The 14,543-nt window shown below is 41.6% G+C and overlaps 1 protein-coding gene across 3 annotated transcripts in view; it reads right to left on the minus strand.

The window, feature by feature from the left end:
- The window catches only part of znf142 (zinc finger protein 142), a 58,244-nt gene that overhangs the window by 23,770 nt on the left and 19,931 nt on the right, over positions 1–14,543 (minus strand). For all 3 annotated transcript variants that reach the window (XM_073046249.1, XM_073046247.1, XM_073046248.1), the window contains 2 exons: positions 10,971–11,783; positions 4,091–4,268 (listed from right to left, as the gene is read on the minus strand). In XM_073046249.1, the coding sequence (XP_072902350.1) occupies positions 4,091–4,268; positions 10,971–11,783 (991 nt within the window). The remainder of the gene's footprint in view (positions 1–4,090; positions 4,269–10,970; positions 11,784–14,543) is intronic.

The following is a 14,543-nucleotide window of genomic DNA, read 5'->3' on the forward strand; positions in this document are numbered from 1 at the left end:
TACAAAGTAAAAGGAAGTGGTTCCAATACCAAACTCTCTGCATAACACCCCTAGTCATCAGCAGCCAATCTGAAAAGGTGCCCATTATTCCCATCCTTAGCCTCCTGCCAATTAGCCAATGATATATCCATGCTAGTACCTTTCCTGTAAGGCTTGCTCATCGGCCTTACGTGCGGCATCTTGTCAAAGGCCTTCTGGAAATCCAAGAGCACAACATCCACCGATTCTCCTTTGTCTATCTTGCTTGTCATTTCCTCAAAGAATTCTAAAACATTTGTCAGGCAAGACTTTCTCTTAGGAAAACCATTATGTAAATATTTGGAGGCCTATTACATGCCTCCAAAGACCCCGAAGCCACATCCTTAACAGTCAACTTCAACATCTTTCCAACCACTGAGGTTAGGCTAACTGGTCTGTACTTTCCTTTCTTCTGCCTTCCTCCTTTCTTGGAGAGTGCAGTGACATTTGCAATCTTCCAGTCCTCTGGAACCATGCCAGAATATAGTGATTTTTGAAAGATCATTAATAATGCCTCCACAATCTCTTCAGTCACTTCTTTCAGAATCCTAGGGTGTACTTCATCTGGCCCAGGTGATTTATCTACCTTCAAACCTTTCAGTTTCCCAAGCACCTTCACCCTAGTAATAGTAACTTCATTCATTTCTTCCCTTGACACTCGAACTTCTGGCATACTGCTCGTGTCTTGCATTTGGAAGACTGATGCAAAATACTTATTCAGTTTGTCCACCATTTCCTTGTCCCCTATTACTGACTCTCCAGGGCCATTTTCCAGCTGTCCAGCATCTCTCTTTTGCTCTTTATACATCTAAAAAAGCTTTTGGTATCCTCCTTGATATTTTTGGCTAGCTTACCTTTATTTTTAATCCCCCCCATAGCTTTTGAGTTGCCTTCCGTTGGTCTTAAAAGCTTTCCAATCCTCTAAGTACCCCCTCTCTTTCGATTTTATTTTGGCTTTGACTTCCCATGTCAGCCACGGTTTTGTCATCCTACCTTTAAGAATACTTCTTCTTTGTGAGGTATCTATCCTGCGCCTTCTGAATTGCTGCCAGAAACTTCAGCCATTGCTGCTCTGCCATCATCCCTGCCATCAACTTTGGCCAGCTCCTCTTTCATGCTCTGTAATTCCCTTTACTCCACTGTAATGCTGATACATCTGACCTCAGCTTCTCCCTCTCTAATTGCAGAGTGAATTCTATCCTATTAAGATCACTGTCTCTTAATGGTTCCTTTACCTTAAGCTCCCTAATCAAATCTGGTTCATCACATTATCACCCGATCCAGAATAGCTGATCCTCTAGTGGACTCAACTACAAGCTGCTCTAAAAAGCCATTTTATAGGCATTCGACTGTCCACAACCTTGTCACAGGATTTGTAGGCTTGCGCGTCTCAATGATCCAGAAAGCTACATAGGCTGGAGTTTATGTTTTGGCTCTTGGCATGGTCACTCATGCCAAACAGGTCAAAGGGTAGAGGCCATACTAAGAGTGGTCCACCGGTCCTCCAGGTTCAGGGATTCATCTCAGGGCTAAAAACCCTGACTGGTAAAACAAAACTGTTACAGAAACAGCAATGAAGGATCCTTCTGCTTCTGAGTGTGACAGTATTCCTGAGTCTCCACCTGGAACTTGCATGACTGACAATAGTGAAAACCGAGATGGAGGACCCTCACTGCTGTCCTAAACGTCAGCGGTGTAATGGGCAGTAGATTAGGCATTCTACAAATTCTCTCTTTTGGGATCCAACACAATCCTAACTTTTCCTATCTACTTTCATACTGAAATCCCCCATGACCATCGTTACATTGCCCTTTTGTCAAGCCTCTTATATCCTGTTGTAATTTACAGCCCACATCCTGGCTATTGTTTAGAAGCCTGTACATAACTCCCATCAGGGTCTTTTCACCCCTGCACTATCTTGTTCTACCCACAAGGATTCTACGTCTTCTGACCCTATGCACCTCTTTTTAAGGATTTCATTTCCCTTTTTCCCAACCGAGCCATACCACCCCCTCTGCCTACCTGCCTGTCCTTTCGATACACAGTGTGTCCTTGGATGTGAAACCCCCAACTATAATCTTCATTCAGCCACATCTCAGTGACACCCACATCATGATATCTGCCAATCTCTAACTGTGCTACAAGATCATCTACTTTATTCCATATACTAGGCACATTCATATATTAAACTTACAATCCTGTATCCACATCCTTGTTCATTTTCCCCCCATTTACACTACAGCTCCTCCCAATGACTGCAATTTTGCCCCATCTAGCTGTCCTTCTTGACAGTCCCACTACACACTGCCTCTGCTTGTAAACCAACAGCCCTATTACTTCGGTTCCCATCCCTCCTCTAAATTAGTTTAAACCCTCCACAACAGTTCTAGCAAACCTACAAATAAGGATATTGGTCCCCCTCGGGTTCAGATGTAATTCATCCCTTTTGTACAAGTCATACCTTCCCAGAAGAGATCCCAATGATACAGAAATCTGAAACCCTGGCCCTGGACCAGCTTCTCAGTCACTCATTCATCTGCCAAGTCATCTTATACTTTCCCTCACTTATACAGTATAATATATATAATTTATATATATATTTATTAAATAGTAACTGATAATTTTATTATTTATTGCAATGTTGCAAAACAACTTATTTCATGATGTATGCCAGTGATAATAAAACTGATTCTAATTTACATTTTTCCACCATTCTAATAGTGAAAAACTGAATACTGATATTGGCAGACTTTAATTATTAATTAATAAAGATAAAGATATTTTAAAGGTAAGCTTTAATTGTCACGGGTACATCAAAGCATACAGTGAAATACTTAACTTGTGTCCACAACCAACACCGTCTGAAGATGTGCTGGGGGCAGCTTGCAAGTGTCACCATTCCTCCGACAGCAACGTAGCATGCCCACAAATTACTAAACCTAACCCATACCACTTTGGAATGCGGGAAGAAACCTGAGCACTCAGATGAAACTTATGAGGAGAACATACATCTCCTTACAGACAGCGGCAGGAGCTGAACTCTGATCACTGATTGCTGGCACTGTAAGATGTTATGCTAAACATTATACTACTGCATTGAATATATATTAACTTACATATTAAATTACATAAAGTATATTAAATGAACAATATTAAAAGCTCTATAAAATTCTGGTTAGACCACACCTAGAGTATTGTGCTCAGTTCTGGTCACCTCATTACAGGAAGGATGTAGAAGCTTTTGAGAGGGTGTAGAGGAGATTTACCAGGATGCTGCCTTGATTAGAGAGCATGTTGAGCGAGTTTCCTCTTTGGAGTGAAGAAGAATGAGGGGTGACTTGATAGAGATATACAAGATGATAAGAGGTATAGATCAAGTGGGCAGCTAGAGACACTTTCCCAGAATGGAAATGCCTAATAATACTAGTGGACATCATTTTAGGGTGATTGGAGGAATGTATTTTTACACAGAGTGGTGTGTGGAACATGCTGCCAATGGTGGAGGTACAGACAGATACATTAGAGACATTTAAAGAACAGTTAAATAGGTGCATGGTCATACAAAAATGGAGAGCTATGTAGGAGGGAAGGATTAGATTGATCTTAGAGTAGTCTGAAAGGTTGGCACAACATCATGGGCCAAAGGACCTGAATGTACTGTGCTGTAAATGTTCTATGTTCCAAACCTCTGGTTAGTATTGTTAGTATTGTGTTCCGTTCTGGACATTCATAATAGGAAGGATGTGGAAGTTTTCAATGCTGCTGGATTACAAAGTATATCTTATAAGGAAAGGCTGAATGAGCTAGCACTTTTCTCTTTGGAGTGAAGATTGGCGAGAGGGGACGATACATGTTTACAAAAGGTTAAGAGGCATAGATCAAGGGGACAGCCGGAGACCTATTCACAGGACAAAAATGGTTAATATGACAGGACATAAATTTTAAAGTGTTTTAAGTAAAGTATAGGAGGAGAAGGGATGTCAGAGGTAGGTTTTTTTCAAATAAGCACGTGTTCCTTCTACTGGTGACGTCCCTTGACACACATGAAATTCGCACGAAGAATGGCCGTTACCTCAGGTCGCCGGTATGTTTGCGCGTGTGAACTGTGAGGTAGTGCTTCCACTTGGTAATGTAACCACACTCTGTACACATGTAATTCTTATGGTCAGAATGCGTGAGCATGTGCTTCGACAAGTAGCCCATGTCCCTGCAGGTGAAATCGCACAGTTCACATTTATGTGGCTTCTCACCTAAAGAAGAGATTAAAACCAACAGAATAAAATCTAATTAGACCAGATGATTATTCTACAAACACACCTCAATTCCCACAAAAGTATAAAATCTTTGTTAGGCCTAAATGAAATGTTATCACACACAAAGGGATCAGGGAATAAAGATGCATAATCCTTTGAAAGTGGCATCGCAGGTAGATAGAGTCACAGACAGATAGGTACATTTCCATAAGTGCTGCCTGACTTGCTGAGTTTCTCCACCATTTTGTGCATGATACTCTGGATTTCCAGCAACTGCAAAATCTCTTGTGTTTAGGGTTGCAAAAAGAGGTTTTGGCACATTATAGGAGTTGGGATAATAATAATTATCATTATTGATGCTGTAAGGGTATGAAAGGATGTACAGAACTGATAATGGATTCTGTAATTCTAAATCAAGTCCAGCAGAAAAGCAAGAATCTTTCATGTTGTTACATTGACTGCTAAAAAGAATTTGATTCCATCCCACACTCATGGTTAATTGTGTGTGTGTGTGTGTGTGTGTGTGTGTGTGTGTGTGTGTGTGTGTGTGTGTGTGTGTGTGTGTGTGTGTGTGTGTGTGTGTGTGTGAGTGTGTGTGTGTGTGTGTGAGAGTGTGTGTGTGTGTGTGTGTGTGTGAGAGTGTGTGTGTGTGTGTGTGTGTGTGTGTGTGTGTGTGTGTGAGTGCGTGTGTGAGAGTGTGTGTGTGTGAGTGTGTGAGTGTGTGTGAGAGAGAGTGTGTGTGTGTGAGAGTGTGTGTGTGTGTGTGTGTGTGTGTGAGAGTGTGTGTGTGTGTGTGTGTGTGTGTGTGTGTGTGTGTGTGTGTGTGTGTGTGAGTGTGTGTGTGTGTGTGTGTGTGTGTGTGTGTGTGTGTGTGTGTGTGTGTGTGTGTGTGTGTGTGTGTGTATACACACACACACCCTCAGCAGGATATATTTTCATCAATGAAAACAGGATTCAGCACTCCACACAAGCATATGCAATTCTGATAAATACACACTACTAAACTTAAATGAAAAACCCAGAAAAACAAATAAATTATCACTACAGAGTAAAATGTTAACAGATGGAAGAGCATGACCCTCCATGGAAGACACCTCCACGATCTGAGCAGAACAGATGTTGACAAGGAAGTGTTGAATGCCCGGCTCAGAGTTGCAGATCTCTGCTCAGAAAAAGAATGGTTCTTGTGGCAATACAGGACCAGGCGGTTAACACACACAAAAAAAACCATTAAAATACAGAATAAGAGACCAACAAATTCAAGTTGCTAAGTGCAGAAAATGCCAAGAGAAACCAGAAACAATCCAACACACTACAGGATCCTGTAGCAGCTTCACTCAATCTGATCAGTTACACAGGTACAATCAAGTGGCAAACATCATTCACCAAAATACCACCTCATAAACAACACCGTGCCTCACTATAAATACAAGCCTGATCCAGTTTTAGAGTCAGAATCCTACAACCAATCCCTTAGGGCCATCTATAAAAACCATCTGGATATAATATGACAGGATAAACAAGCAAGAACAGCTTAATAGATGCAGCCATTCCAAACCGAGATAACATACAGAAACCAACAAGTGAAAAACACCAGAAAGATGCTGAATTAAAAGAGGAAATTGAAAGACTATGGAACATGAACAGGGTATACATTGCCCTAAAGTAACTTCTACAAGTAGTATCATCCCAAAGTCACAATACTATTATACAATTAGGCCTACACAGCAATACTTCTCTAAATCTTCAGAAAGCCACAGTACCAAACACTACTAGTCCGAAGGTTCGTAGCAATTCAGAAATGAGTGTGCTTGGCTATGCACATACCTCAAGTTTAACCGGCTTGGACTGAGAAAAAAAAATCACTGTGCAAAAGTCTTAGGGACATGTAAAAAAAACTGTAACGTGAAGGTGCTTGCAAAAATAATGAAATGAAATGCTCCTAAATATCAAAAAATGAATATAAATTGCAACAAACAGTTAAAAAAAACACTAAATCAAATCAATATTTGGTGTGCCCTCTGTTTTCCTTTAAAACTGCATCAATTCTCTTACGTACACTGTCATGCAGTTTTATAAGAAAATCAGCTGGTAGATTGTTTCAAGCATCTTGAAGAACTTGCCACTGTTCTTCAGCAGATTTTGGCTGTCTCACTTGCTTCTGTCTCTCCAGGTAATCCCAGACAACCTTGATGATGTTGAGATCAGGGCTCTGTGGAGGCCATACCATCTGAAACCAGATAAATAATCTAGGCGCCTAAGACTTTTGCATAGCACTGTTGATATTATAATAATGACTTATTTACAGAGTATTTTTTTGTACATATGGTGTAGTTAAAAGTGTTTTACCATGGGATAAAGTGCAAGCATGAAAATAAAAGACAAAAAGATGTTAGTTCAAAGTAAGGTTAAATAAATAGGTTTCGAGCTGGCGTTAAAAGTGTTCACTGAGTCTGCATCCCTTATAGTTTTGTATTAAATACCACAGTTTGGCAGCGTGGCTCAAAAAAGCTGACCTACTGATTATCTTTTGTGGGAGATTGTTTGAATTTAAGAGACCGGCAGTAGAAGACCTGAGAGCTCAAACAGGATTATAAAACAAAAGCGATTCTGTGATGTACTCTGATCCCAGACTATTGAGAGCTTTAAAAGCAAGTAAGAGAACTTTAAAATCATTTTTAAAAGTTTCAGAAAGCTAATGCTGAGTAGCTAGAATGAGAGTGATATGCTCCGTCTTACTGGTTTTGGTTAAAAGACCAGCGGCGACATTCTGAATGAAATGAAGTTTGTCAATAGATTGCTTTGGAAGGCCAGTAAAAAGTGTATTGCGTAATCTAGTCTTTTGGACATAAAGGCGTGAATTGTTTTTTTGGCATCATTACATGACTGAAATGAACATATTGTACCTTTGCAATATTTTTAAGTGTAGAAATGCTCTGCTGGTCATTTTCTTTATGTGGGATTTAAAATTCAAGTCAGAATCAAGGATAATACTTAGGCTTGCTACTTCTAACTTTAAAAGGGGAGCCAAGTTCCCAAGTTTATCAAGAAGTTTCCCTTTTGGCTTTGGGACCAACCAAAAGCCTTTCAGTTTTATCTTCATTTAGCTTTAAGTTATTATTTCTCAACCATTTGTTTTTGCAGCCATACCAGGAGTCAGAAAATGGGGTGTTATCATCATCAGGTTCAACTGAGATATATAATTGTGTGTCATCTGCAATACTGTGGAAATCAAGTTTATGCTCTCTTATGACGCCTCCTAAGGGATGCATGTATAAAGAGAAGAATGTAGGACCAAGACAGCTTCCCTGAGCAATACCAAAAGGTACAACACATCGCTTAGAAAGTTGGTCTCCAAGAGAGAGAAAATAATTTTCTCTCAAAGATATATGAACGAAACCAATTAAAGACACTACCAGAAAGGCCAACCCCATTCTCAAGGTGATCTAGGAGAATGTTGTGTCAATTGTATTGAAGATCTTGAAGAATTAGAACTGATGTTATGTTGAAGTTGCTAGATGTTGGTGGGGTCAATCATGGAGTATTGTGTGCAGTTCTGGTCACCTACATGCAAAGAAGATGCAATAAGATTGAAAGAGTACAGAGAAAAATTAAACCGATTTTGCCAGGATATTGAGGACCTGAGTTATAGGGAAAAGTGGAATTGGTTAGGACTTTGAAAAAGGACCTTGTGCTTTCCTGGCATATATGACGAATAAACTCTTCTTGGACTTCCAACAGGTACAGGTATTGAATATAACCAACTTTTCCATGACAAACTCTGCCAGCTTCTTCAGGGATGATAAGGTTAGGATTTTATTCCCAAATGCATAGGAGAATAAGTAGACATTTGATAGAGGTATGCAAAATTTTGAGGGGTATAATTAAAGTAAATTAGGTGGATGCTGGTTCAATTGAAACATTTAAGAGAAGTTTGGATAATTACATGGAGGGAGTGCTATGGTCCATGTGTGGGTCGATGAGACTAGGCAGAATATCAGTTCAGCACAGACTAGATGGGCCAAACAGCCCATCTGTGCTATAGTGTTCTATGGCTCTGTAACTATAATAGTTTTATTCTCCAGAGCATTGTCAACTTTCTAAATTAAGTAACTATAGCTCCACTGCCCCCTGTAGATGTGTGAAGATCTCATAGTGTTATTTCACAGAATACTAGGGACTTCTCATCAATAATAACACACTCAATTGCACTGGCCTTTAACACACAGCTGTTTGTGAAATCCTTCTCTGATGTTCAACATGTCCTGCTTTACAAATGCAACCCTAATGTTAAAGTACTTGATATATTTATGGTTGAGCGCCTGTGGGAAACTTCAGGGTGCTGCAAAAATGCCTCACAACCCACCTCCTCCTCATGCAATTGGATCCTCAATTTCTTCACTTGCAGACCCCAGACAATTTGGACTGGCAACGTCTTTTCCACGATCACCATCAATGCAGTTGCACCACAGGTCTGTGTGCTTAGCCCCCTGCTCCACTCACTTTATACTAATGACTGTGGCTAAATACAGCTCCAGTGCCATATTTAAGTTTGCTGATGACACCACCGTCGTAGGCCAAATCAAAGGTGGTGACGAATCAGCATATAGGAGGGAGATTGAAAATCTGGCTGAGAGTTGCCACATCAACAACCTCTCACTCAATGCCAGCAAGACTGATTATTGACTTCCAGAGGAAGAAATTGGATGTCCATGAGCCAGTCGTCATCAGGGGATCAGAGGTGAGAAAGTCAGCAACTTTAAATTCCTCAACGTTATTATTTCATAGGATCTGTCCTGGGTCCAGTATGTAAGTGCAACTATGAAGAAAGTCTCTACTTGCTTAGAAGTCTGTGAAAATTCGGCATGATTCTAAAACTTTGATAAACTTCTATAGATCTGCAGTGGAGAGTATAATGATTGGTTGCATCATGGTCTGGTATGGAAACACCAATCCCTTGAACAAAAAATTCCTACAAAAAGTAGTGGATACAGCCCAGTCCATCACAGGTAAAGCCCTCCCCTCCATTGAGCAAATGTACATGGAGTACTGTCGCAGGAAAATAGCCTCTATCATTAAGGCCCCTCACTACCCAGTCCATGCCCCCTTCTTACTGCTGCCGTCAGGAAGGTGGTACAGGAGTCTCAGGACCCGCACCATCAGATTAAGGAACAATTATTACATCTCAACAATCAGGCATTTGAATCAGAGGGGATAACTTTACTCATCTTCGTTAGCCCCATCACTGAACTGTTCCCACAACCTCTGCAGTCACTTTCAAGGGCTCTTGATCTCATGTTCTTGATATTTATTGCTTATTTATTTATTTATTTATTATTATTTTTTTCTTTTGTATTTGCATAGTTTGTTGTCTTTTGTACATTGGTTGTTTGTCAGTCCTGATGGGCGCAGTCTTTCATTGATTCTATTGTGTTTCTTTGATTTTCTGAGTACATCCGCAAAAAAACAAATCTCAGGGTTGTAGATGGTGACATATATGTACTTCGTTAATAAATTTACTTTCCACTTTGAGCCTTATGTTCTACCCGCACTCTATTTTCTGTGTAACTGCGACACCTTACACTGTCATTGTTTTACCTTGCCCTACCTCAATGCGGCAGTGTAATTAATTGATTTGTATGGACACTATGCAGACCAGTTTTTCACTGTACCTCAGTGACAATAATAAGCGAGTTTACCAGAATGGGAACCATACATGAGATGAGCTCCCACTTTGCCAGATCCACCTGCCCCCAGATTTTAGAAAATAGAACCATCCATGATGCCCAGCTATGTCAGTTCCACTTGCTTGTGTTTGGCACATATCCTTCTAACTTTTCCTATCTATCTACCTGTCCAATTGCCTTTTAAATGTTTTTATATCTGCCTCGACCACTTCCTCTGCAGCACGTTCCATATACAGACCACCCTCTGTATGAAAATGTTGCCCATTTTACAATACAGAACATAGAACAGTACAGCAAAGTATAAGCACAAGAGATTCTGCAGATGCTGAAAATCCACAACAACACACTGAGAATGCTGGACGAACTCAGCAGGTCAGGCAGCATCTACGGAAATGAATAAACAGTTGACGTTTTGGGCTGAAGTCCTTCATTATGACTGGAAAAGAAGGGAATAGATACCAGAGTAAAGTGAGGGGGAGAGGAAGGAGGTCAAGCTAGAAAGTGATAGGTGAACCCAGGTGGATTGGAGAGGGCGGGATGAAATAAGTAGCTGAGAGATGACAGGTGGAAAAGGGCCGGAGAAGAAGGAATCTGACAGGAAAGGAGAGTGGACCATGGGAGAAAGGGAAAGAAGAGGAGCACCAGGGGAGATAATTCTTAAATATGGAACTTTTCTTAAATGTTGAAACGAAGATCTTGTCACTAGGACAACAAGCTGTTTACTGTAATGTTTACCTGTGCTGCACACTACATGCACTGTGAACTATATTTTATTAACTTACCTGCAGTAATAACTTTGTTTTATGTGCTGTGATAGATGTATACTCGATGACAATAAGCTGGAACATGAAGTCACTTGCAGAAGGAATACGCCCCTGGTATTAGCCAATTCTGCCCTGTGAAAAAGTCTCTGGCTAAGAAGACTTTTCCTTAAGCCACAGGATCCACCGCCACCCCCCCCCCCCCCCCACAACATTCAAAGCCCGCAGGCATCTTACCGACTTTCACCCACCTGTGTGGAGCAGGACATGCCTGTTGAGGACTCTCTTGTGTGCCGTGGCGAAGTCGCACTCGCTGCACTTGTGGATCTTCTCATTTGCGTGCATCTTGCCCACGTGGTCGCTGAACTCCACGGGGTTGAAGGTCTTGTAGGGGCAGAAGTCACAGGCCAGCTCCTCGCTGCCTGGGTGTCCCCTGCGCTTGTGGCGCCGGAAGACATGCTTGTTGGAGCAGACAAAGTCGCACTGGTCACAGTGGAAGGCGTAGTGGGTGCGACGATGCGCCTCCATGCTGGCCTCAGAGGCGAAGAGCGAACCACACGCCCTGTAGCGGCACTCCACCGCCTGGGCACCGTGCACCTCCTCAAGGTGGCGGACCAAGTCCTTGCGCTCCTCCGCCATGTAGGCACAGTCCCCCTCGAGGCAGTGCAGCAGCTGCCGCTCCTCCTTGTGGGTCTTCATGTGCTCCTTGAGCGCGTTGCTGACTGTGAACTTCTCCTGGCACGCCGGGCAGGCGTAGACCTCAGAGTAGAAGTTGCTGGTGTTCTCGTGCATGCTGGCCAGGTGTCGGTTCAGTGAGTTCTTCTCTACCGCGCTGTAGTCGCACAGAGGGCAATGGTGGCTCTTCACACCCAGCTCCCGCATCAGGTGCACCTTCAGTTTGCCCTTGCTCGTGAAGAACTTCTGGCAGTGAGGGCACTGGAGACTGGGGTCTGGGAAGTGGAGGTGAAGATGCTCGACCAGATGGGTCCTCTTCTTGAAACACCGTTTGCATTCCGGGCAGATGTGGGTCTTGTACAGATGTTCCATTCCTTCTTGGACGTCAACTAAGAGATTAAAATAAAAGATGATAGCTAAGTGTTGAAGCAAGCACAATAATGACATTTAAAAGATACATTCAGACTCCTCTTAACACTGAGGGTGCGTTTGTCCGACGTGGAGCGCTACGTAAATCAGTGCTATGCGGGGTCATTATAATATTATGTAAATAAGCATGTGTACCTGATATAAGAAATCAAACCCAAGATATATTATTTTATGTATACACAGCAATCCGTGGAGTAACAAACATGCAAAAAGGCCTAATCTGTATATCTGTGGAGCAGTAACACATGGCAGCAGCAGTGGAGGGAAGCAGGAGGTGGTTACATCCCAGAGGAGGGACCAGGTGTGGGTCCTCCTCTCACTTTGGCTTCTCCTTCAAGTAGGCATTGAAATTTGACTGTCTTTTCTTAAGTTTCCTCTCATGAAACAGTTCTTGGTACCGGGAAATCATGGCGAGAGCACGTCTCTTTGCCTTATTGCTTCACTCCCAGTCAGGGTCAATATCGATGAAGTGGTTTGTGTGATCGTGGTGATGCTAGTGCTGAGGAATTTTGTGAAGTTTCTTGCTGGTGTTTCCTCTTCTCCATCTGTGTCCTCAGGTTCACTCAGGATGTGTTGCTCTGCCAATTCTTGAAGCTATTCGTTATGGCTCTCACCATACTTCAACATTGCCATTATTAACATCCTCTAATCCTGCTTCATTGGCCAGTTAGACAATGTTTTGGATGATTGGTTCCGCTGGAAATCCTAGGATGTTATTGCGTGCTTCCGGCCATAGCTTCTTCCACACTCTGTTCATGTAGTTTGAAGTTACTTCATCCCAGGCTGCTCTAATACAGTCTACAGCTTTCATGATGTTGTAGTTTTTCCAAAATTGCCTGATGGATTGTTTGTCTTGACCTTTTGTTTCCTCTACAAGTTTCATGAATGTGCGATGAATATAATAGGCTTTAAAATTCACTATTACTCCTTGATCCTTTGGTTGGAGTAATAAAGTGGTGCTGGGTGGAAAGTAAACCATTTCTACAGGAATGCAGGTCAAAAGCCTATCAAGATTCTCAGGGCCGCCTGGAGCATTATCAAGCACCAACAATGCTTCAGGTTCAAGGTCATGCTCCTCACAATACCGCTTCACTGCTGGACAAAAAGTGAAACAAACCAATTTTGGAAAACATCAATCGTCACCCATGCTTTCTGGTTTGATTTCCAAATCACTGGTAGACTTGGCTTTAAAACGCCTTTCATTGCTCATGGTGTTTCACAGTGAAACACAATCATTGGCTTTAACTTAAAGTCACCTTTAGCACTGCCTCCTAGCAATAGAGCTAATTGGTCCATGAAGCCTTGAACCCAGATGTATATTTCTTTTCTCGGGAGATGCAAGTATGAGAAGTTATTCTTTTCCAAAATAGGTCCGTTTCATCTACATTGAAGACAAGCTCAGGAGGATAAATGTCCTTTTCAATTATGGCCTCAGTGTTGCAGGAATATCCTGGGCTGCCTTGCTGTCTGCATTGGCCACTTCACCAGAGATACGTATGCTATGGAGGTTACTGCACTGTTTAAATCTATCAAACCAGCCTCTGCTGGCTGTGAATGTTACTGACATATCTTTTTCTTCTTCTTCTTGAATATGATTGAAGATGCTTCTTGGCTTTTCCATTATTATCAGTTGGGTTAGGGGCATGTTTCATGGTGTTTGGTCACCCACTCATATATTTAGTCTATTTTCCATTTTTTCAAGCAAATGGCTCATTAAATGAGCACCTTCATTGATGATAACTTTGAGGTCGTCGCTGCAGAAGCTTTTACCTTGTCTGCATTTTTTACAATTGTTCTGATCATTGACGTAGCCAATTTCAAAAAGGCGCCAACATCAACCTGACGATCACCAGCTTCCAAACACCGTATCACCAGCCATTTCACATCCATGCTAAAGCTTTTCCTAGACATCTTAGATGTACCACCCTCACTGGAAGTTGCTGGCCATTTTCAGACATTATGGGTGAAAGAAATGGAATAAATTGGCAAAGGAGCAAAAATATTTACACATACTGGGGAGGCAGAGCGTAAACTAATACGTGATTGGCTGTGAATGGCTCAGAGCGTATGTAAAGCGCTCTGATTGCTGATTGAATGTTTACTGTAATGGCAGCTGCTCTTGAGAAGTTTTAAGCGATGTTTATAATTAATTTGTTATTTAAAAAAATTTCAATAAAGAATTGAATAACCACGTTATAACAAGTCAGAGCCATGTGGGGAAGCGTTATGCAGGGTCTGAGTGTATTTGGAAAGGAAAGGATTAGAGCGATATGGGCTAAACATGGTGTTGGATTGGGGTATAGAATTGTTATTTTTCTTCCAAGATTGTGCAAGATTCAAGATTGTTTAATGTCATTTCCAGTACACAAGTGTAAAGGAGAATGATATACCGTAGATGTCGGATTATAAGCCGCTACTTTTTTCCCACATTTTGAACAGCTTTGAACACTGCGGCCTTTACTACGGTGCGGCTAATGCATGATTTTTTTTCATGCCGCCAAAAACATTTTGCCTCGTAACAGTAGACTAATAAAATTGATGAGTAGTTCACAGAGGTCGAATGAAATTGTACGATAAATCAAGCGCACTTTCACAATTAAATTATTGTAAATCAGTCATTTGTACTCACCCTCATCAACATGGAAAACACTCGAAGAAAAGCATTGTGCTGCCTTTATGGCAGTTATTTAGTTTATAATATTTTCGCTTAGTAATTCATT

The sequence above is a fragment of the Hemitrygon akajei genome, chromosome 5, assembly GCF_048418815.1.
Source record: "Hemitrygon akajei chromosome 5, sHemAka1.3, whole genome shotgun sequence".
In the NCBI taxonomy this organism is placed as follows: Eukaryota; Metazoa; Chordata; class Chondrichthyes; order Myliobatiformes; family Dasyatidae; genus Hemitrygon; species Hemitrygon akajei.